The sequence below is a fragment of the Nilaparvata lugens genome, chromosome 3 (assembly GCF_014356525.2).
Source record: "Nilaparvata lugens isolate BPH chromosome 3, ASM1435652v1, whole genome shotgun sequence".
Classification (NCBI taxonomy): domain Eukaryota; kingdom Metazoa; phylum Arthropoda; class Insecta; order Hemiptera; family Delphacidae; genus Nilaparvata; species Nilaparvata lugens.
Window position 1 is genome coordinate 16225391 of NC_052506.1, and position 25651 is coordinate 16251041.

At 35.8% G+C, this 25651-nt stretch overlaps 2 protein-coding genes across 5 annotated transcripts; one reads left to right on the forward strand and one right to left on the reverse strand.

Moving 5' to 3' along the window:
• Positions 1-795: 795 nt before the first annotated feature.
• LOC111058021 (methylthioribulose-1-phosphate dehydratase-like) lies at positions 796-15811 on the reverse strand. Of its 4 annotated transcripts, none has more exons than XM_039423047.1 (7): positions 15226-15811; positions 8628-8775; positions 7812-7909; positions 7516-7676; positions 7034-7140; positions 4422-4624; positions 796-1035 (listed from the first exon to the last, which is right to left on the reverse strand). In XM_039423047.1, exons 2-7 carry the CDS (start codon positions 8628-8630, stop codon positions 900-902), a joined length of 708 nt encoding a protein of 235 aa, XP_039278981.1. In that variant the 5' UTR covers positions 8631-8775; positions 15226-15811; the 3' UTR covers positions 796-899. The 4 variants fall into 4 exon arrangements, with proteins under 4 accessions (XP_039278981.1, XP_039278983.1, XP_039278984.1 ...); XM_039423049.1 differs by having other exon boundaries at positions 843-1035; positions 15134-15242; XM_039423050.1 differs by lacking the exon at positions 15226-15811 and adding an exon at positions 14809-15101 and having other exon boundaries at positions 843-1035.
• On the forward strand, positions 15242-24201 carry LOC111058269 (zinc finger protein 33A). Its single transcript, XM_022345773.2, has 4 exons — positions 15242-15918; positions 17825-17899; positions 19347-19439; positions 23265-24201. The coding sequence occupies exons 1-4, from the start codon at positions 15889-15891 to the stop codon at positions 24000-24002; spliced, it is 936 nt and encodes a 311-aa protein (XP_022201465.2). The 5' UTR covers positions 15242-15888; the 3' UTR covers positions 24003-24201.
• The last annotated feature ends 1450 nt before the right edge of the window (positions 24202-25651 follow it).

Genomic DNA, 25651 nt, shown 5'->3' on the forward strand with positions numbered 1-25651 from the left:
ATTCCTCTCAAATTTAGATAAGTTTGCACATAGTTCGGTATGTGACTTATTCTTATGAGGCTATTTGAAAGCAAGGGTCTACATAAACAAATCCCGGATCATTCAGGAGTTGAAGGTAACAATAATTCACAACGAAATCACAAAATTCCTGGTGACGTGACGTGCTTGAGTGGACACTGCTCAACGTCAAGGACCGACTCCAAGAATGCATCAATCGAGAAGAAGGGCATTTGATAGATGTGATTTTTAAAAACTAATTTGATTAATTTTCTGATGATAAACTTCCATTGTAAAAACATGTTTTCCACTTTTGTTTTAATTGACAGTATGGCAAGTATTTTAATTTTTTTTGAGTAGTTGAGAAGTTGATATTGTGGTTATTATTCATATTGAATCAAAAAGACTAAGAAATTGTCAAAAACCACAGATTTATTGATACTTAGAAAGACCGGTTTCGGTTATTACACCATTGTCAATCTCTGATAAACTAAAACTAAATACAAGAGCAGCAGAATTTATACTAGTAGGCGAGTACTGCTATTGGTCAAGGGCATGAACGCCTGCCATTGGCCCAGCTAGACAGTCTCCTCCCACTCAACGGTGTGACAAAATGGCGGCTTAAGCAACAGAATCGCCATGATAACAAAATGGTGGTTTTTGACAATTTCTTGGTCTTTTTCATTCAATAAGTATTTTAAAACCATCTATCTGCTCCCCCCCCCCCCTGTATAATTATAATCACTATGATCGTAGACTTGTAGCCTATGTGTTAGTCTTGTCTATCAAATAATTTTGAAAAATGTATTAAAATCGCCAATCGCTTATTTCAAGCAAAGGACAATAAATAAGTAAAATGGTGACCCACCTTTCAAATGAATTATTTACAGAACGCTAATACGTCATGACAACTTCTCTCCATTGGTAGCAAAGTCTTTCTGAATCTTCAGTTCGTACATTTGCGGTGTCAAGTGAGGATCAATGCCGAGCTGCTTCATCTTTATGACAACTTCAAACAAGTAGTCGTAGCCCTCACACCTGTTGAACAGAAAATACACTACATTCAGATACTGAATACTTATATCCAGTATCGATGATAATTAGAATGTTACAATTAAATTTTACCCAGTGATGAACCATGTTGACTGCTAAGACTACCTGCAGTACTCTTAAGTTAGGACATCTTTAGAAAGGAGGAATAGTTCACGTTCATTATCGTGCGTACATAAAGTGACTCAAGTTATGTTATGGATTTTACAAAAATACATATTTCGTCTATAGCCAACTTATCAGCAATTTTCATATTTGAAATACATTTTTGGGTTTTATACTACTACTTGAGTTTGAGCCAGTCGACAATAAAGAAGTTGGGATACCAGTACGCCAAATGATAAAGTTATTAACAGTAGGTGGTGTGCGCGCAAGGTTTCAATATAAGTCTACTCTCAAGTAGCCTAGACTATACACTCTAATAGTCTAATATTAATAATATAAAATAGAATTATAGTACCCTTTAAAATTAATCTATATAAATAAAAATCGAGCCTCAAATTTTGATATTCAATAACTTTTTTATGTAAGCACCGAATTTGATGATTTTTTTAGTTGTGTTCGTTATGTTCAGGACCAGGTTTATGGCCTATCAAATCTATAATACGACTTCAGGACTCTTTCCTACGGTCCTTCAAAGTTTACTTGTAATCGTTATGGGAGAAGATTTGTGAGGTGGCCACACACAGAAATAAAAATCAGCTTTATAATCATTGCGTCATACAACAGCCGTCAGTAGACTGTAGACAAGAGTGTGTGATGCTCCATAACCGCCCATGTATTTTATTCTAAACACCCCGACTAAAAACAAAATGACTGTTCTGTGTGTAACCATCCAGCAGTGCGGCCTCAGGTTAAAGACTTGCTCTAAAGACATTGCTTTGTTTCGAATAATTGTGCTGTCTTCGGTGTTTAGAATTAATTTATTATTGATTTTTAGTAAATTATTACTGAATAAATATATAACTAAGCACATAGGAAGTCCATATTGAGATATAAATGTAAATACTGGTTGTTGGATAATTTTCATAAAAATATAGTGCATTAAGGCTAAGCACACCTGAGGAGGCGCGGCTTGGTGATACAAAGTGTGGATCTTATGGAGATTGCCTTATCACACTGTTCTACGGCATGCCCCATTCAGTGTGAGTGCTTCCATTCAAAGCAACTGGATGCAAAATGCCGTATCTCGCCTCCTCAGGTGTGCATCCAGCTAAAGTTTGTCATGAGATGCATTAACTATTTGGCGATACGAAGTTCGCCGGGCCAGCTAGTATAAAATAAAAAAACGGTCTTAGTTTTATAACAGTAACAGTGAAAATTAAACTGGATTACATTACATGCTGTTTGCTCCAAAACAAAGACTAACAGTCTAAAATATGCCATTTTTATTTAAATATAGGAGTATACGTTAATTGGGTAAAATAAATAGGTGAATCAAATAGTGACGCCTTGTCGCGGCTTTTTGGCAGAAATATAGTGAGTTTAACTTCGAATTGGCAGCATAGGTTTGATGTGAAGCGACAATGTTGTCTATTAGAAATAACAAAGTCTAGAGTGAATCTCACGATAAAGTATTGAATTAAGCCCCGCACATACATCGATTCTTGTTCGAACGATATTTTGCCGTCATTATGAATTCTATCAGATTAAAGGAAACTTGACAAATATCATCTTTTTAATAAATAGAATTTATAAGGACGGCAAAATACCGTATGAACTAAAATTGATGTGTGTGTGCTGGGCATAAGGCGGCGGAAAAATGAGCAAAGCAAGCGGCGTTTATCGCTGTGCGTTTGTCAGCATTGGTCAAATGGGAAGCATTGATTTGACTTGATAAGGAATGATGACAGTTTAGAGTGATTCTCACTTAAAATCTTGAAGTTTTATGGTGAATATTATTGGAAGGAAATTGATAGAAATTTATTGGAAGAAGCTTAATTGAAGTGTAGTGATGGAAATCGAGTGATAGTATAGACAATTTGTAAAAAATCGTCAAATGAGAAGCATTGATTTGACTTGATAAGGAATGTTGACAGTTTAGAGTGATTCTCACTTGAAATCTTGAAGTTTTATGGTGGATATTATTGGAAGGAAATTGATAGAAATTTATTGGAAGAAGCTTAATTAAATAATTATTATTTAACGAAAATCCCAAATAAATGCTGCAAATCACCCCGAAGACCTCTGCTACTGCAAACATTAACAACAGGGTTAACAGCTAGATGGAAATTTGATGAGAACTACTATCCAAAAATTTTTGCCAGCCCGGGAATCGAACCCGGTACCTCCCAATTGCCAGTCAGGAATGCTTACCCTTACACCAAACTGACAATTTTATAAAATGAGCGCTGCTATCCAGAGATTGTCAGTTTGGTGTAAGGGTAAGCATTCCTGACTGGCAATTGGGAGGTACCGGGTTCGAATCCCGGGCTGGCAAATAATTTTTGGATAGTAGTTCTCATCGAATTTCCATCTAGCTTTTAACCCTGTTGTCAATGTCTGCAGTAGCAGAGGTCTTCGGGGTGATTTGCAGCATTTATTTGGGATTTTCGTTAAATAATAATTATATATTAATTAGCATTTGAATAAATGTATTCTCTATTTAATTCCATCTGTAAAGCTTAATTAAATTGTAGTGATATAAATCGAGTGATAGTATAGACAATGAATGTATTGTAGAGGTTATGAGATATAAAGCGAGACTCAATCCCTCAAACAGTTAAAGAGTGGCTGGCATGTTAGGGATGTAGGGGTGGGAATGTCTCTCACACGTCTTCCCCTCTAACTCTGTATTGATGAGACCAGTGTAGAGAATGTTCCAAGTGAGGGTACCGGCTGCTGAGAACAAACTCTTACCCCCACCCTAGAAAAATCACAGTTGAGTCTCATGTGGTGGGAGTCGAAGGTCGCTGAACTCGTCGCCGTCTAGGAGTCACCCCGACTACCTGACACCTGGTCATTTTGGCCATAGGCGACAACCTGTACCCTCGTAAAAATATGCCATTGCCGTCAAGTTGTCACCCCGACTACTTGTCACCTACTGGACCGAAGGTGCCAACTAGTCATGACCGTAAACGTCAACCTGACACCTTGCACCCTCGCGTCAGAGTGTCCCTCCGACTAGTTTACACCTCCTTAGAAAAGAGACAAGTAGACAGGGACGGCTCACGTCAACCTGTCCCCTCAAAAACGGTTTTTAAAAGAGGACAGGTTGATGGGGTGTCAAGTAGTCGGGGTGGCACCTAGTCGCGTTCCCCTATAGATGTCATGAAATATGCGATAAATTTTTCATTTCAGGGATCGATTTAGAGTAGTTAGGAGGTATACCGGTTAACATACCAAAAATCCGCTAACTTTTAGGTGTGACTTACATGATCTTGGCCTGCTGCCAGGTGTCGCCCCACACGTAGATGCCGTGTCGCCGAACCAAAATGGCGCAGGTGGCCGGGTACGCCTGTATCACGGCCTCCATGCGCTCTCTCAGGTCAGCCTCCTCGGGCGTGTTCTCTATTATCGGCACCACCAACTCCTCGTCGTAGCGGTAGTTACGGTTCAGCTCCTGATTCCTGATTCCCTTTACAATCACACACAAATTATCCAAACAGGAGAATACAGCCTAATTGATTGACAGAATGTGACTTTTTACTTTCCTTGCCCTATTACCATAGGTAAGGAAAGTATTGCTTTCCGAAAAAAATTAAGGTACCCCAATTTCTAAATTTCTATACGTTTCAAGGTCCCCTGAGTCCAAAAAAGTGGTTTTTGGGAATTGGTGTGTGTGTGTGTGTGTGTGTGTGTGTGTAGGAGTGTATGTGCGTCTGTGTACACGATATCTCATCTCCCAATTAACGGAATGACTTGAAATTTGGAACTCAAGGTCCTTACAATATAAGGATCCGACACGAACAATTTCGATCAAATGCAATTCAAGATAGCGGCTGAAATGGCGAAAATGTTGTCAAAAACAGGGGTTTTCGCGATTTTCTCGAAAACGGCTCCAACGATTTTGATTAAATTTATACCCAAAATAGTCATTGATAAGCTCTATCAACTGCCACAAGTCCCATATCTGTAAAAATTTCAGGAGCTCCGCTCCATCTATGCAAAGTTTGATTTTAGATTCCCAATTATCAGGCTTCAGAGACAATCTAAACAAATAAATTCGATTGGAAAGATCTCTACAATTAATGCTCAGTAACATTTTCACCTAAAATTGAAAATAAGCTTGAAATTCGAGAAAATGTGATTATCCAATTGCAAACTTGATTCTATTAAATGATTCACTATGAAGAGATAGCAGACCTTGTATGTCTCCAGCGTTATTGTCCTGTCACCACCTGGCTCAAATATTTTGTTTATAAGTAGACTTGAGATGCGCGTCAACACTAGCGTCAGGTGATCAATTCTCATAACGGCAAGGAAAGTTGTGTAAGTGCGCCACACCAGATTTTTTATTTGTTGACGTGGCGAAGTTTGGACAGTAATGTCCACTCTACTACTTAAACAATTAATAACCAAAAGTGTGAAAGCTAAGGGACGCTTATAAACTGACCCGTCCGTCCGTTTTGCTATTACCTTGATATATAGAGAGTTGATCAGAGTTTGACAATAAAAACAGAAGTTTGTTCATAATATAACCATACAAAAACGATAGCACAAGAAGATATCCCATGGTATAGGGCGTTTATGTTCCAAATTTCACCGTCAACTCAGCCGATAGCCCTAGTAGATATTTTTCGAGAAGCTATGTGACGCAAGTAGTCTCTCATACTGAGCTATTCTTAAGCTGCGTACAGATATACGCGCCTCCAACCCGCTCCGCACACGCTCCGCCCTCGTTCCGCCAACGCTCCGCAATCGCTCCGCCCCCGCGCTGTACTCGCACCGATCATGAACGTTATGGGAGATGTTAGCTCTTCTCGCGTTCCACTCTTGCTCCCCGGTCGATCATCAATCGCTCTGCTCGAGTGACGCTCGGTTGCGGAGCAGAGCGAAAGTCTGTACGCACCTTAACACTCTCACCTCACCCGACCAAAACAGTAATAATAGACAGTAGTCGACAGTAATCGGCTTGAGCTAACAAAAATCAACTTGAAATTTGGAACATGACGACAAAACGACCAATACCATGGTATATCTTCTTTTGCTATCTATCCTCTATGATATAACATAGCTTTCGCCATGGCACCCTAAGTTACTTTCTGATAAATACACGGGAGAGCAAACAGACTATAGTAGGCTATATTAATCACAATAATAATATGTAATACACTATACACTATAAAGACTAGGAAGTATAAATCATTTACTCGATTTTTTGTAAAGACGATCGTTTCGTCATGCTGTTTTAGCATCTACAGAGTGACTGTGTAAGGAAAACACAAAATAAAAGGAGTTCATCATATATACATTCAATATGAAGATGTCAACTCAGATTGTCATTTTCGCCATATTTTGAAGCTTTATAAAAATGAAGCATCAATTATATCAAATGCTTTTTTGTCAAGTTTTTCGAATCGACACAATATAATTAATTTCTATCTGAATACTTCATGTACGGTAAAATAAATAAAACAAAATCTTATTTCACCCTTTATTTTAAAAAAAAACTTTAAAATAGTTGACCTATTTATTTTTTAAAAAACTTTAAAATAGTTGACCTATTTATTTTTTAAAAAACTTTAAAATAGTTGAACTATTTTAAAGTTTTTTTAAAAAATAAAGGGTGCTATAAGATTTTATTTTGTTTTATTAATTTAAATTAGTCCATGTCAATGAAGTGTTTTCTGTACGGTATATACAACATGTAAATAAGATTTGGTAACTTAGTTTAATAATTATTATAAAAGGAAGCAATTATCTCGCAAATTTCTAATAACTAATTACTTGATTATATCGCTATTATTTAATTACTATTTCAGCTACAAAGTTGAAATCTGAAGGTAGATGGAAAGTACGTATTAAAAATATGTGATGAACTCACCTTTATCATTTCCAAATGACTTATTCGGAATTCTTTCAAAGGATACAGCATAGTTATGAGGAGCGCAGCTTGAGAATGTGTATGTATGACGGCTCCAGCATTTCTTGCTGCAAAATAATCGTAACAAAATTATTCATTTCAAACTCAAACGTGACTTGTATCATATGTATTCAAGTTTTTAATGTGTTCTGAAAGAACGGATTATATAGTAGGGTCTGAATTCTGGATAAAAATAGAAATTTGGTACAACGGTATCAAGTACCGAGTAGTAATTTAAAAATACTAACTTTAGAAGATACTTACAATTTCAATTTTTCTGTGGAGTTGAAATATTTAAATTTAAAATGTAATATGTAAATTTTGTTGACAGAGTTGATATATTTAATTTATCTAAATATTTAAACTTAGTTTAAATAGTATGAATACGGTAGTGAATTAGTGATCGAATATAGAAGACCATGTGAAATTAAGTTGATGATAACCTCTGTAAGCACACATGAAGAGTGGAGTGCACTGGCTGCGCTTCAGTCGTTTCTCATCTGCTGGCAACGAAATGTCCTTTCCAAATACATCCTGAACAAACAAGTCTTCCGGCTGCAGTCTTTCTTTCTGAACACCTGACGGTGCAATGTAAATTTCTTCCCTACAACAGTGAAAGATCTAGTTCAGCTTCTGATATGACTCGATAAACCTAACAGGTTTGCATTATCAATCTGAACATCCAGAAAAATACTTTCATATTTGAAAATGAGGGAAAGTATTATGTTAGAAAACTTACTTATCTCTGATGCTGATACCACCACCCGTGCCAGTAACCCAGCCTAATTGATAGAACTGGCGACATAGCTCCGGTATAAGATCTCTTGGATGTTCACTCTGAAACAATGATTGAAAAATGTAGGTAAGCATTTGATGCGATGTATTCTCAAGCAATTCAATGTTCTTTGTTCATTTGATTATCCTAATAATGAGCTAGAGCATTTATTTGCAATTAATAATCCTTTAAAAGTAAGGAGGAAAGTGAGATCCTTTTATCTTACAATTAGAAAGTGTAAATACATATAATATGTATAATCTTCCTATTTAAAAACAAAAATTAATTGTTACACTTCACCAATAGTTTGTTCATCAAATTTGTCTTTATTTTTGTAGCTTAATTTAAAAAAAATATATTATTTTGATATCCGAATAATGAGCGTTTTTGTGCTTTTTGATTTTCGAAGAGAATATATTATTGGTTTGGGATAGAAAAAGTATAGTAATGTTGTAATATAATATGTATAATTACATAATTGAAATAAATTATTTAGATGTCTATACTCATCATACGTGATACATGAATATTGTACAAGGTAGCATATACAATGGTATACAAAATGTAAGGTTTCTCAAGATATTGAGGAAATAAATTCAAAAAAGTCCACTAATCATATCCATAATTCACTAACCCATAGTCCACCAATAAATCGAAACTAATATTGGATAGAAAATAAAATTGTCATTTTCCTTACAGAATTAAATATTTACTTCTAATATCTGATATGATTATATTTCAAGAAATATGAGTAAAAGCTAGAAAAATTCAAGCACTTACCATTTTATCAAGCAAACTTGAACTGTTGAGTCACGAGTTAATACTTCAATACTCATGAGTTATCTCATCCACAAAAGAGAGAGATAACAAGCTACTGTATTTGTGATCTCCTTCAATCCACTAGAATATCACAGACTGAATGAGTAGCCTGAAATGGACATCATTTTAGATAATTATTAGAAGTAAGATAAAATAATATAGAACATAACAACGATAAGGAAAACTAATATAGATAATGTCGTTAATATACACAGTTATGGGTGTAATAAACATCTAGACGTTGACCTTGTACTATACATAATATATATATATATATATATATTTATATATATAATTTACCTAGGTAAATTCATTTTCACTGATGGGCGAGTTGATAGATTTTCTTCTTTTAGAAAGAATTTCACTAATCTATTCGTCCTTCGATTTTTGGGCCCTGAAGTAACGGAACCACTTTCCGTGAAAATCTGTGATGGTTCAGCTGAGCAGGCGGATAGTAAGAGAAAAGACGAAAATAAAATTTTCAGTGTTGTTATATCGACGTTTTTTGCTATCGCCGATAGTGAAATGTTGAGTGTTGTTAAGTTGGTGACCGTTCAATTATTGATCTTATTCTTACCAGAATCTTAATGACAAAACTGCTTATAAATTATTAATTATTAAAAGTTTTATTCTAACATAAACATATTATAATTCAAAAAGATTGAAGAACTGGAAGATTTTGAAAAATATTGATTTAAATTATTTTTATGAAAAAATAAAACCTCTGCATTTCTTTGCATATGATAACACTGTATAGGTTACATAGCGTGAGTAACGATTAAAGAAGCCTTCAAAATTTAGAATAAATATATAATTTTGAATCCACTACTTGAAACAAATGATAAGTGCTTACAGAATGTACAGACCTATCAAAATGTAAGACAATCAGAAAAGTCTATATTTGTATTGGAATGTCACAGTAAAAACACACACACACTCAGCAGACTCCCTTAGTCTGGAGAAAGGTATTTATTGAAGGGAGGAGAAAAGCATTTGGAGAGATTGTGAAATGGAAAAAGAGAAATGTATTTTATGTAAATAATGAATGAATAATGAATTTATTGTCAAATACAAGAAATATTTTTGGAAAAAAATAATCATTAAATTACATTAGTTTTTGGCGTAAATTGAAAAATAAGTTGTGAAATTATTGGGGGTTTCAAAATAATGCCGCGGTGAGCCTAATTTATGAGAGGCTGGGGTTGAATTTGGGTGGGGCGTCATTAAGCTTGGGAGAAGTGGGCACACTTGACCTAGAGTTTGGGGTAAAAATAGGAGATCCACAAAATCATCAAATTTACCGACAGCATGCACAGGGGTCTTCTTATCAAGAAAAATATGAATACATTAAATGAATTGCTTTTTTGAATGCAGCTGCCTGACAGTCATAACTAATTCAGCACAACACAGTGAGTGACAATGATTAACGATGCCTGTAAGCCAGTAGTTTTCCTGATAGTCATCTTCTGCAGGACAACTCTTCCAACTCCACTAGCTCCACCCAGGTCATGGTACCTTGAAAGAATGAGAGATCATCAACCCTGGAAGAAGGTGTTGATAGCCTATGCATCCAATGTTGATGGGAGATCAGCATGATAATGAAAAGTAGGAGGCCTAATAAAAGGATCCTAGTGGGACACTATGCAGACTAGTTTTTTTAAAATAATTTTCTATTCAACCAAACTGTGTGGCTACAATCATATATATATAATTACTCAGAATTAGATGTAGAGGTGGAATCCACCTACTTTAGAGAAAACACACAGTTGCTTGGTGATGAATGCTGATAAAAGAGAGGATCATGTTGAAGAAAGCTATGAAAGACTGTCAAGACCACAAGCTAAGAGTCATGTTTCTCCAGAGTATCTAGGTACAGCCTCTTGCAAAACAGTACAGTAATAGTATTGTGCTGTAGGGACATGCTGCAATGCAGGTGGCTATAGAAAAATTTTGCTCATGCAAGAGTAGCTTTACCACATAATGACGTTTTTACCTCAGTTGCGAAATTTTTCGCCAATCTTTTAAAAACTTAGAGTCATGGTCAATGTTTGTTCAGCTTCCAGTTGCAGTTGAGAGGAGACTGGCAACAAGGAGGTCAGATACACAATTACAAAACAAAATGATGAGACGATATTATTCTACCTCAAGATTGTCGAGGACCCAAAGAAGATTATACAGTAGCTTCTTCCCTGTTGGTGCATTGACTATCTTCATCAGGATTCTAGTACATTGCCGTGAGCAGAATGGGGAAATTTTTGATAAGGCACTTTGGATGAAGTTATTGAATTCGCCCCTCAACTACCTAAATGACGACAATACTCTTAATGCATCCATCCTGATCTAGCACTCCATAAATTAATGTGAATAAAAAACGACAAATACACATCATAAACTGATATTAATTTAATGTTCAATTTTATTTCAAGATAATTACAAAATCTAGCAAGTGCTAGTCATGGATCAAAACTCTGAATCACTGGATAAGAATTGAAGAGTCAATGAGACCGCAGAGTTAGAAATATGCTATTTCAGACTCAAACTCTTGTTATAGTATCACTGAAAATCCCAAACTTCTGTCTTAGAAATTTGGGTTCAACAGTTCAACTTTCACTGTTACACACATCACAAATTGAACTATCAATTTTCTACATTGAAAATCATTTTAGATTATCGATTTCACTAATGATTATATACTGGCAAATATTGTCAAATAAAGCATTAACATTCATAGACAGAAAATCTGGTGTGGCGCACTCACACTACTTTCCTTGCCGTTATGAAAATTGATCACGTGACGCTAGTGTTCACGCGCATAAGAAAGAGTCTACTATTCAAAGATTTGAGCCAGCTGGTGACAGGATAATAACGCTGGAGACACACGATGTGTGCTATCTCTTCATAGTGAATGATTTAATAGAATCAACAGTTGCCAACTGTTTGCAATTGAATAATCACATTCTCTCGAATTTTGAGCTTATTTAAAATTTTAGGTGAAAATGTTACTGAACATTAATTGAAGAGATTTTCATGCTCAATCTTTTCCACTTGAATTTTTTGTCTAAATTGTATCTGAAGCCTGATAATTGGGAATCTGAAATCAAACTTTGCATAGATGAGGCGGAGCTCCTGAAATTTTTACAGATATCGGACTTGTGGCAGTTGATAGAGCTTTTTAATGACTATTCCAGGTATAAATTTGATCAAAATCGTTGGAGCCGTTTTCGAGAAAATCGTGAAAAACCCTGTTTTTGACAACATTTTTGCCATTTTAGCCGCCATCTTGGATTGCATTTGATCGAAATTGTTCGCGTCGGATCCTTATAGTGTAAGGACCTTACGTTCAGCTTCCAGTTGCAGTTGAGAGGAGACTGGCAACAAGGAGGTCAGATACACAATTACAAAACAAAATGATGAGACGATATTATTCTACCTCAAGATTGTCGAGGACCCAAAGAAGATTATACAGTAGCTTCTTCCCTGTTGGTGCATTGACTATCTTCATCAGGATTCTAGTACATTGCCGTGAGCAGAATGGGGAAATTTTTGATAAGGCACTTTGGATGAAGTTATTGAATTCGCCCCTCAACTACCTAAATGACGACAATACTCTTAATGCATCCATCCTGATCTAGCACTCCATAAATTAATGTGAATAAAAAACGACAAATACACATCATAAACTGATATTAATTTAATGTTCAATTTTATTTCAAGATAATTACAAAATCTAGCAAGTGCTAGTCATGGATCAAAAACTCTGAATCACTGGATAAGAATTGAAGAGTCAATGAGACCGCAGAGTTAGAAATATGCTATTTCAGACTCAAACTCTTGTTATAGTATCACTGAAAATCCCAAACTTCTGTCTTAGAAATTTGGGTTCAACAGTTCAACTTTCACTGTTACACACATCACAAATTGAACTATCAATTTTCTACATTGAAAATCATTTTAGATTATCGATTTCACTAATGATTATATACTGGCAAATATTGTCAAATAAAGCATTAACATTCATAGACAGAAAATCTGGTGTGGCGCACTCACACTACTTTCCTTGCCGTTATGAAAATTGATCACGTGACGCTAGTGTTCACGCGCATAAGAAAGAGTCTACTATTCAAAGATTTGAGCCAGCTGGTGACAGGATAATAACGCTGGAGACACACGATGTGTGCTATCTCTTCATAGTGAATGATTTAATAGAATCAACAGTTGCCAACTGTTTGCAATTGAATAATCACATTCTCTCGAATTTTGAGCTTATTTAAAATTTTAGGTGAAAATGTTACTGAACATTAATTGAAGAGATTTTCATGCTCAATCTTTTCCACTTGAATTTTTTTGTCTAAATTGTATCTGAAGCCTGATAATTGGGAATCTGAAATCAAACTTTGCATAGATGAGGCGGAGCTCCTGAAATTTTTACAGATATCGGACTTGTGGCAGTTGATAGAGCTTTTTAATGACTATTCCAGGTATAAATTTGATCAAAATCGTTGGAGCCGTTTTCGAGAAAATCGTGAAAAACCCTGTTTTTGACAACATTTTTGCCATTTTAGCCGCCATCTTGGATTGCATTTGATCGAAATTGTTCGCGTCGGATCCTTATAGTGTAAGGACCTTACGTTCCAAATTTCAAGTCATTCCGTAAACTGGGAGATGAGATATCGTGTACACAGACGCACATACACTCATTTGATGATTATAAACACCATAATAAAATACCTTATATGCTTCATTACTCCCACGTTGTGGGATCAATGGTGTCATAGAACTCAATACACAAATATTCAGATGGCAGCGATCCAGTGACTACTATCAGCAAAAATTGAAATAATCACTTTTAAATTTATTTACACTGTAATATCCCATATCACACAGCAGCTTTCTGGTGGTTCTCTTTAAACCCCCCCCCCCTATAAATGGCTTACGCTCGGTGAAGGCATCTATTGGGGACATCCAACAGCTTATGGTACCTGGTGTTGTGGTAACGAATGTGTCATGGGCAGCCAGAGTATGCTGCATCGTCTCGGCATACACTAAGCACAGGAGGATGTAATGGCTGAATACCGTCAATACACCAAGCTGAGAAAAGATGGGCTTACAGTGGGCAAGATGGGCTTAGAGTGGGCAAGATGGGCTTAGAGTGGGCAAGATGGGCTTTCAGTGGGCAAGATGGACTTACAGTGGGCAAGATGGGTTTACAGTGGGCAAGATAGGCGCTGCCAGTTTTGATTCTCTCAGCCCTCTTTTGCAGCTTCAGGTTATTAGCAGCCCCTGCCTAGTGATCCCTCAGGAGCAATCTAGATGTGATGTGGCAATGGCAGTAGCTTAGTACCGTAGAGAGCGTGGTACAACATAAGAACATACCTCAGTCACCAGCCCGCTCATCATGAGCAGCATGAAGAAAATGCGGGAGAGTCTCACCTGCTGTAGGCCTATATGACTAACTGCTCCAGCTGAGTTTGCAGACAAAGACAAAACCCAGCCGCTTTACTGGATCCTGAGTGTCACAAAGTTCTTGTGAAAAACAGTTTAGAACTAAACAGTTCAACTTATATAATGCAATAAGATGGACTTGCAGTGGGCAAGATGTGTGCTGTTTGTTATTCTCTCAACCCTCTTTTGCAGCTTCAGGACATCATTAGCGACCCTGCCAAGTGACCCCACAAGAGCAATCCTTAGGTGATGTGACAATGGAAGATAGCTTATTAGTACCGTACATCATCCCAAGATACCTCAGTCACCAGGCCCCTGATCTTGAGCAGCAGAAAACAAATGGGGGAGAGTCAGCTGGTTATATCTAATGTTATATGAGCAACTGCTCTAGCAGAGTTTGCAGTCCAAGACAAAACCCAGCGGTTTCAGTGGATCCTGAGGGTCACACAGTTTTTGTAGCAAGCTACATTGGGTTTTGTTCTCATTCAGCTGGAATCCATTAACAACAAAACAGAAAGTAGCAGATCAAAAGGCTTTGCAGACGTTTATAATAAAACCCGCCAAGTTCAGCACCCTACGACAGTAGAGTTGTATTAAACGCAAACATAAGAGAGAACCCGTAAAACAATGTCTAACCCAATGTATCTAAAATACATTTTAGGTATTCTAGGTACATTGGTCTAACCTGACAAGAACCCACCATATATAGACTTTAACGTTCTCAAAAATAAACACAGTTTATAGCCTACCACTAGGCCTAGACCTACTGCCTGGGCTGGGATTTTGTAAACTCTCAAACTAACCTAAGCATAAACATTCCATTCTGAAAAGCCTTTCTTTTACTTGTATGATCTAATTCTAGTGTAACTCGAATTTTTTATGGTAGGCTATAAACAAAATAATTGCATGCCGGTATCCGCACTAATAAATATCTAACCTAACAATATGGGTTATGAGTTTAATAAATTAATGGAATTAACAATAGTGTATAACAATCCGAGGAATAGCTTGAAAAAATTGATAGCCTATCAATCATTAAGATGATAACCAAGATAAATAGGTACTGTAGGCCTACACGGTACTAATGTTCTGATAAAAAATGTTATCAACAGCTTACCTGTCACTCACTGTGTGGAGTCAGCTGTGTCAAATATTATCAACAGAGTTTGCCGTCTGCTATGACATAAAATATTACGTCAGTTTCTGTTTAGATTTTTCAAAAAAATGGTTGTCGGTTTTGGTTGATTGCTTTCCTATTCCTATCATTCTCCTTTTGTCTTTCTTCTTCTATCTTTTGTTTATGTCCCACCCATCACCTTCGGCAACCTTCGGCGCATCTCTCTCACTCACACTCTCTGAACGCTGCTAGACGATTCTAGCGAAATCTGAAATGGCGTTCTGAACAATGGATTGTCGAAATTCTTGACAGTGATACGGTTTTCATTCTATATTCATCCTTATTCAGTTCATCTTCATAAATATGTGATTTAAAAAACAATTCAAGTGATTTAATACCAAAGTAGAAGTTGGTATTTTTTCACTTGTTTTCTCGGATTACGGTTAAGCATTGAAGTAAAAAGTTCTCTAACCTCAATGTTTTTGTTGGTAAAAAGCAGTATTTTAATTATGTTTAAATTAGATTCTAATTAAAATTAAGTATTTAAAACCAAATTTGTCAGAGAGTGTATTAAATAGCTTTATTCTGCAAATCTTGAATGCTTCATTTGTAGTTCTCTAGATCTTGAAAGTACATGCCCCCTGTGTGAGTTGAATCTACACAATGGAGAATGTTAAATTCTCAGGCGAACCGGTAAGTTGAAACAAATATTTAATTTGATTCTATATTTTATATTATTCTCGTATCAGTTATATTAATATTATAATGGATTCAACGTTGAAGATATTAGACAATCCACTCCATAATAGTATTCCTTGGAAAAAGGTTTTATTACTATGGATTGATTTGTTTTTGGTAAGGCGTTGCTTTGGAGTGATATTACATATACCTGTTATTATGATTCTTTAGGCTGTACACAGTTTTTAATCTCAATTTGATATATTAGATAGTTATCAATTAGATAGTTTGATATTATTCTAGATATGATATTATTGACCTTAACCTATGATGGCTCTTGATGCTTGCTTTTGCTTCTATATTAATCATGAGTCATGACCCATAACCTCAGATTATATTTTATGTGAACTAAGACAAGAATAAGTATGATAGCCTACTTACATATTACTCAATTCATGTAAAGGAATAGTACTAAGCTTACTTCCCAATTTATTAAAATTATAAGTCTCTCAAGAGTATTCTAAAACTTAATCTTGTGTGTCATATCAGATACAACTGCTACGTATATAGCTACATTACTTATGAGACAACTCTACACTCCACAGATAATTTATTGTTTTTTGACATTGAGCAGCACTTTTTCAAAGTAAATTACTTACAGAAAATTACATCAATCCGCTTTCAATAAAAACAGCAGTGATTAAATTTGTTAAATTCCTTATTTATGAAGATTGGAGAATAACATTCAGAGAAGAAGAGTAAAGAAGGAAAACTGATGCTGAGCTTTAAACTTTAAAGAGACAGTGGTATAGTACGCTTTGAAAAGCACAGAGACTGGAACTGTTTGGACATTTTTTCAGGATGAATGAAAACAGAATGCCAAAAATACTGCTTAGTGCTTACATAGAAACTTTACACCAGAAGGAAAACGATCAGACCAATAATAAGATGGGGAGACGAGGTCAGAGATGATCTGATAAAGATGGCTTTAGACTTATAGAGTATTGAGAAGATTGATTGATGAAAAAGAGACATGGAGGAATGTTGTGCAGGGAGCCAAAGCTCTCACTCAATCAAGGATTAGAAAATTACATTAGGACTCCAGGCTGTGTCGCCAGAGGGGTACCAGTGGTGCCCGCGTGTATAACGCAAGCTGAGACACCAGGAATGGCGGCCGTACTAGCGAGACACCAGCCAGCCTTAAAAGTTTGTGTCCTAGTATAATATGGAAATAGTCATATTAATATGAAATTCAATCGAAAGCTTTTGTTGGATCACAATGAGTCAGCTGAGGGCAATCACTGTTCTGAAAAGAGACAAACGAGACGAGAAATCCTGCTCCTACAAAAGCAGGTTTTCCGGATCATCACCTCGTCCCATCGGCTGGAACACTGCGCCAATCTTTAGGAGACTGAAGATTATGACGGTCTATAGTCAGTATCTGTTCAGTTCGCTGTTACTGTTGAGAAGAGGCCAACATAACTTCCAGCAAAGAGTACATGCATATAGCCACAACACAAGGAGGAGAAATGATATCAATTCGCTTCATGCCAAACTGACTTTGTGAGGGCTCTTTGGCAGAGGTTTGTTAGTCTGGCAATCTACTCCCTGGATGAAGAGGCAACACAGTGTTTTCTGAGATCTATGACTGACCTCCCATCTTAATCTTCGTTTTTGTTATCAAGTTTTAAATTTTTGGACGCAATCTATCGAGAAAATGCTGGTCATGGATGGAGATTTCTGAATTACTGACTAAAATACACTTGACAATATCTTAAAGAGCCATTTTTTAGTTTGCTTGTTGGTTAACATATGGAATGGCATTAACTTATGCAACTACTGTATGAAATAGAATGTATTTTGTGTTCTCTTAATATTTCTCTCTTTTTATTATTCTCTTAATATTCCTCTCTTTTTGCAGGTGGTTTATATAAAAGAAGAACGAACAAACCTCAGTGCTCTTAATCCTATTGATCTGAATATACAAGATGAAGAAGTAAGTCCTTTCAAATTTTCAGAGTTATGAACATTAATCATATTTCATTCATTGCCTTTCAGACTGATGATATATTTTTGAACACTTCTTTGGAACAAGAACAAATCAAAATGAATAAATTGTAGGCTAAATCTTAGATGAAAAGAAACATGATTGTTAAACATTAGTTTTCTTCCAAAATTAATCAATTTTATATTAAGTTGATTATTATTTTGAACTCATTGGAGGTGAAAATTGTTCAAGTACGAAGGAATATTGAGACAAGTCTACATATATACACGGTGTCCCAAGAAGAGGTTTACACGTTTGATTCTATATTACGTGCCCATTCATTCACAGACATTTTTTAAAGTTTACAAAGTAGGTTCTAAAAATATTATGGGAAAATTTCAGCTCTCTAACATTCGTGGAAACAGAATGGCGGCATATTGAAAAACGATACTTAAAGAACATTGAAAATGTGTTTTTGGTCTAATAAAATATTTTTATTGTTGCTCTTTAGGGCAATATGATTTTTAAATAAAAACATCTAGAACATAGCCTAATGAAAAACCTTAAAGTCCATAATTATTCAAATTGAAACACATCCACAGCAACACACTGATAACAGCGCTTAAGAAATTATTCGTAAGCTCTTACAAAGAAACTCTGTGGTATCAGTAGAATATGCCGCCATTTTGCTTCTGCAAAGGTTAGGGAGCTGAAATTTCACCATAATATTTTCAGAACCTACTTTGTAACCTGTGTAAAATTAAAAAAAAGTTCGGTATACATGAATGGTCACGAATATAAAATTAAACGTGTAAACCTCTTTGTGGGACACCGGTATGTAAATGAGCATTAACTCATACTTTACATTGATCTGCAAACTATCGGTGTTGAAAAAGTTGATACTTCAGTAAAATTTTCAATTTATCAAAGACATTATGATAAAAAATTGAGTAAGATGCTGAAATCAGTTTGAAAATGCACTTGAAAATGTTGATGAATTATTGTCAATAGAGACGTTGGTTTAAATCCCAACAAGTAGTTGACGTAACATTATTATCTCGAGATCTCATCTCAATAGTTACGCACAAGTTGGAAGCTTTTGTATTCATAATCTATTAAAAATAATGTCTTACTATATTATCGTCACAGTCATAAAGGATCATCACCACCGTATGTGTAACTATAAGCAAAATCATATTGTTGGAAACTTGAAGCAAAGGAACACAAAAAGTAGACTATACAACTGTTTTAGAAGTTTTTCAGAAAAAGGCAGTTCTATTTTATATCAATTTACAGTATTTATATTACGCAATAGAAATCATGTACTTTCATCATGGACATACATGTACATTGTATGCGAATTTATTGCGTTTTTTAATCATGTCCAAATAGCACATTGTAACCTAGCACCATGGTAACCCAGCATCATTGTAAACCATGAATAATATTGTTCCAGGATGAAAGCAGTGATAGATCAGAACATAAGGTTTATTGTTCCTTGACTGTCGTCAACCCTGATGAAATAACCTATGACAGTGTTGGGTCTGATGTAAGTCAACTCCTCTCATAGTATTTTCTCCAATCAACATTAAAATATCTATTAATGTAATTTGAAGACTGCTGTCTCACTGAGGAGAAAACTTCTAAATATTAGAAGTTGAGGTATTTGTCTGTATTTTTTATGAAAATGTATACTTTTACCCGCACATCATGAAGTTATCTGGAATGTTTTCAGAATCCATTTCAGTTCTTCATATTACAATTTATTGTAAATACAAATGATGATACCCTCTCGGCGTGAAAAAATGTATGAACTTTAAATATAATTTGAATTAAATATCCAAATAATTGAGTTAATCAAATGTTTTTATTATTAATGATGGAAACAATAATATGCTAGGAATGTAATTATTATAATTACATAAAAATTATAAAAACTATATGATTGACTTTTTTCAGAAAAATAACATTGCTAACTGCTATGTAAAAAATTAAGTATTCTGAAATATTTGGAATCAGAAATCTGACCATTCATGGGAGTGGAAAGAGGAAAAAATTCTCTACAACCTTGACTACTTTAAGGATTTTTTTTCTGAAGTGTTTTGCAAGATTCGCAACTTTGAATAAGCCAGAAATTTGTGATATTTCCCCCATTTTCACAGTCTCGCATATGCAAAGTTGCTTATCTTGTGAAACACTTCAGATCAAAAATCCTAAAAGTAGTCAAGGTTGTAGAGAATTTTCTCCTCTTTCCACTCCCATTAATCATACTTCTGATTCCAATACCGTTCAAAAGTTACAGCCAATTGAAAAAATGATGATTTTTATTTTCTCATTTTTCTTGCGATTTTACTGTTATTCAGGAGTATCTAAAACGAGTACAATACATGATAGAAACATGCGATTGGTCTCAAATAAAAGAGAATTCCATGCTCTATAAGCTGAGTTGCCTTAAAATTCATCTTGCATCACTGAGTATTATCGAAAAACTCTCAATACTGTGAAAATGAGAAAAATATTGCAAATTTCTTGATTTTTGAAACATGTATCTTACTTCACGATTCTATTTTTACAAAAATAATTTACCTCACATGAAAGAGAAGATTATGTTCTTCAAATCAAGACCAAGTACCATTTTTTATCATTTCAGGTTACCGAGATACACAGTTTTGAATATAGAAATTGACAATTTTTTTGTGTATTTAACTATGGGCTACAATAGGCCTACACTCAAGGAGGAATTTTATATTTTTTCAACAAATTTTAGTTATGATACATGATTTTCGCCTTGGCGAGCTGAGAAGAATGAGCTGTAGTACGAGGAGATGTGATCATTCAGTTAAAAGTTATACGTGTTTGAAGTTTTGATCCTTGACGTATCCTTATGCGTGCCCCCCCCCCCCACTAGGAAATACTGAAATTAAGTGCATCTAACGGGTGATTCTCATAGAACATAACCCTCGTAAGATGATTTCAGCCGAAATATGTTTCTTTTTTTCTTAGGAAGGCCTTGAAAAGGTATTATAATGAAAATTTGAATTTTGGCTGTAGGACACGATTTTCTATTTTTGGGAGTATTCTCCCTCCCCTCACTACTAAATTCGAAAATTCATAAGGAATCCTGTTCAGAGTTATTGTTCTTTCACGTGATGTGTGGTTTTTTATCATTACTCGATATAGAACACCGAGTTATAGTACATTATTTCTGCAGTCCCTTGAAACATAGCTCTTGCAGTCCATATTGTAACAACTTTCCATAGTAACAACAGTCCATATAATAAACAATTATTTATTAGATAGTCTAGAAATAAATGCTTTTACTGGAGTACAGTCAATTGTCCAATTCTTGAAGCAAAGGCAATTAACAATAAATAGTAAGAAATGTCAATTCCTACAATTCAAAAGTAAATATAATTCAGTAGAGGATAGAGAAATAAATGTGTTTGTAGAGGAAAATGAATTAGACCAAGAAGAGAAAGTAGCATTCTTGGGAATTTTATTGGACAGGAAATTAACATGGCATCCTTACATTGAGAGGATATGTAATAAGATATCATCTGGGGTATTTGTCCTGCGGCAGCTTGCTAGGCTGAATGATAAAAAACTACTGTTAACTGCTTACCATGGACTTATACTATCTCATATTAGGTATGCTATTTTAGTATGGGGTAATTCATCTCAACAAAATATGGACAGGGTGTTTAAGATTCAAAAGAAGGCACTCAGATGTATAGAGAAAGTGAATAGGTTAGACTCTTGTAGGCCTTTATTTAAAAAGCTTGGTCTATTAACTGTGCCATCTTTGTATGTATATGAAGTTGTAATGCATGTGAAAACGAGTGGTGTGATCCAGAATTCAGATGTTCATGAGTATAATACGCGAAACAGAGCAGATTATCATATAATGGTTCACAATAGTAGGTTATTTGAACAAAAACCAGATTATATTGGTAGGAAATTTTATAACAAGCTACCTCAAATCTTGAAAAGTAATGATGATTTGAAGATTTTCAAAAAACAAATTAAAAAATATTTAGTTGATAGAGCTTTTTATAGTGTACAAGAATTCCTTTCAAACCTAAACTAGGTTGAACTACTTAGTGTTAGAATTATTATGTAATAACATGACTTGTCTTATACTCCATGACTGGAGTCTTTAGGACGTAATCTTAAAAAAAAAAAAAAATATTGTATGGACTCGATGTTAAACACCCCTACTAAGTACATTATTTTGGCCTAGAGTCCCTTAAGTCTTTTCTGGAAGAAATCAATTAATCCCTTGAGTGTTTCAATTGTGCAGAACCCCTTAATAGTGCACAAAACCCCCACGTAGTTGACCGAGCGAAGTAAGGTCTAAGATTCAAGTCGACGGTTCGGCATTTCTCTTAATGTTTATATGTTGCGCATTTACGGCGAAACGCGGTAATAGATTTTCATGAAATTTGACAGGTATGTTCCTTTTTTAATTGCGCGTCGACGTATATACAAGGTTTTTGGAAATTTTGCATTTCAAGGATAATATAAAAGGAAAAAGGAGCCTCCTTCATACGCCAATATTAGAGTAAAAATCAGACTATAGAATTATTCATCATAAATCAGCTGACAAGTGATTACACAGATGTGTGGAGAAGCCAGTCTAATGCTGTATTTCCATATTAAGGTCTATAGTTTCAATCAGGTACTTGTGGATGAGAGTACTGCGTGAGGTCTACTGTTCACAGAACTACTAGTATATTTCCCACGAATTTAATCCCGTCATTATAAATTTTGGTTTGCCAAACCCATTTTATAATTGCAGTTGATAGAAATGATATTGTACCTGTAGTGTAGTAAATGCCAGTAAATAATGATACTGTACAACAAAATATTGTACATATTTTTCATCTTCATCATTGATATAATACACCCCAATTTAGAAGTACATACCTCGAAATAGTACATTTTTGAGTGGTACCTTAAAATGTATTACATCGAGGTACTTATTATAAATGAACTATAATATTACAATACTGATATAGGTACAATTTATATTAGGTATCATCATTATGCATTGCATGAAACATATGGTTTTCCGTATTTATAATTGTGTGGTTACCCCGTGAAGGTAATTCAAGGCCCAATTCACACGTGGCGTTTCACTGACTTTTTGCCACTTCTACGCCACTCATATGTAAACTTACGATCTATAATATAGATTACATATTTATTAACATATTATTAACATATTATGTTTATATGGGAGTTGAAAAATGTCAGCGTCACGCCTCCATGCCACTTAACGTGGATTGGGTCTAAGTTATTAATACAATATTAAAGCATTATTCACATGCTTCAATAAAAATATGTTGCAAACGAGTCTGCTTATCTGTTACAGGAATTCAACTCCGATTGGGTTTTTGGCCTCCAAAATTCAGAATCTAACCTGCAACCAATCACGAGAACCAGTGACACTGCACAGCTATCATTGGAGAATAGCAGTGATGCATGCTTGATTGGGCCTGGAGAGCTCAGTAACGACAGTCTTTACAGCAAATTAGATAATAGCAGCAGTGATAACAGTAATTACACATTTTTCCCTCTACCAAACGAATCAGCTCTAGTCAATTTCAATGCCGAGGAAGATTGGAATAAAAGCGTTCCTGAACAAATAAAGTTAGTTCCAGCAGCAAAGAAAACATTCATCTGCCCAAAGTGCAACAAAGTATTCGCATCTAGATCAAATCTAGAGCGGCACAGTGCTGTGCACAGCGATGTCAAGCCGTTCCAGTGCGTCGAATGCAAGAAGATGTTCGCGAGACGTGTGCACCTCGAGCGGCACAAGCTGCTGCACACGGACCACAAGCCGTTCGTGTGCGACATCTGCAAGAAGGGCTTCACGCAGAAGGGCCACCTCGAGAAGCACAAGATCGTGCACTCGGGCGTCAAGCCGTTCGAATGCGCCAACTGCAGGAAGATGTTTGCTCGCAAGGAGTCGCTCAAGCGGCACAGCGAGCTTCGTATCTGCGAGAACAAGGTTCTCACGCTAGCCTCTGGCTCTGCCCAACCAACCCAAAAAGTGCCTACAGCCCAGGCCAAACAAACCAAAGTTGATACCGGTGACAACCGTTCTTAGTCCAATATTGTGTTCTTCCTCTAATCATTTTCACTTCCCTTTCGCAGTGTGTGCCCTCTTCATGTAGAACTTCTTGATGATGATTATATATTATTTATTTATGTTGCGGATTTCAGAGGATTATGTTTGTGATTTTCTCACTCTATCAAGTCATTAATTCTAAGTAGAGGTATATAGAAATGTCTTTTTGTACTGATAACTGTTCTTCTTTTTGAATTCCTGTTTCCTGTAGTCAGTTTAGTGAACTTTTTTCAGATTGATGTATACAGTTTTGCAGATTTGCCACCTAGTGAGATCGGACTCTCTGTTTAGCGAGCTGACAATTTTTTTCATACTTAGGCCGGTTGCAGACGAACCACTATCCCATGTGGGATGTGGGAGCGATTATTTTCCATCTGTGGTACTACAAACGTAGCGCATATGGAATACATTGGCAGGCATGGCAGTGGTACTGATACTTCCACATGGCGTTGCCCGTTGTATGCAATTATTTTCCTTGCGATTGTCGTACCACTGGTTTGAGCACTACGCTTCCCCTAGCTTCTGTACCACAATCGCAGTCACTGTGACTTTGAAAACAGCTGTATGATAAAACACCCGAATATTATACAAACTTCTGAAAACTGTTGCACTAATGCGCATTTTCTCGAATGTAGTGTGAAAGTCTCTCTGCGTTAGTCGTATTGTTGAGTGGTATGTCGGTCCCACATCCCACATGCGATAGTCTGCAACATTACATTCCGGGTCCTGTAGCTTTGTTTATCGGCGGAGAGCCACTATACTACAATACTACCCGTTCAAAAACATCGAACATCTGTAGGGAGCTTCCTCCATCTACAGAACTAGGTTCTCTGGAGCCTATGTTTTTTTGAAGTATGAATATCACCCCGCGAACCATACCTTACCTATATGCCGTTTCAAAGCCACGGAGGCAAAGCTACGGGACGCGTACTATACTGTAATTGAAAAGAAGTGACTGAGACAAATTATTAGTGCCCTACTTTTAGGGCTCCCGTCCACTGGAACCATTTTTACGGTTGTTGATAACACATGTTTATTCACGGCCGAACAGATTTTCTGTAATGGATGCTATAACATTTGTTGAGAAATTGTTCGTTTCAATTCAGCCGATGCAAGTTTTGTTCTAATGAAACATGCTTCTCTCAATGCATCTGCATCCGCTCTGTTGTAGCATTCAGATCGAAAAATATGTTGACTAGTCATTATTCTTGACTCAAACTATACAGCGTCCTTAGAATGCCATATTATGTGGGAATTCCTCACGTGAAACAAACTGAATGAATTATTAGAGTTGTTAAATAACGAGAGGATGGAGAACAGGGGCTCAATCAAGAGAAAAAGCTTGAGATTGCAGCAGCGTAATGGTGGTCAATTTTTTCTCGATCTGAACAATTATTGATAGTAGCTATCAATGGATGAGGAGCCTTGGTATTGGAGGACTAGCTCTGCGATGGACAATGAGTAAAATTGATGTAGGTAACTATTGATAGTCCTCAATTGTATTAATTCTTTAATCTAACGTTTTTCTGTATAGGTTAATGCAATTAAGAAATAAAGCTTTATGAAATATCTGTACTGCTCAGTAGGAATAACGATTTCATCACAAATGGTTTAGTTTTTCATTCTTT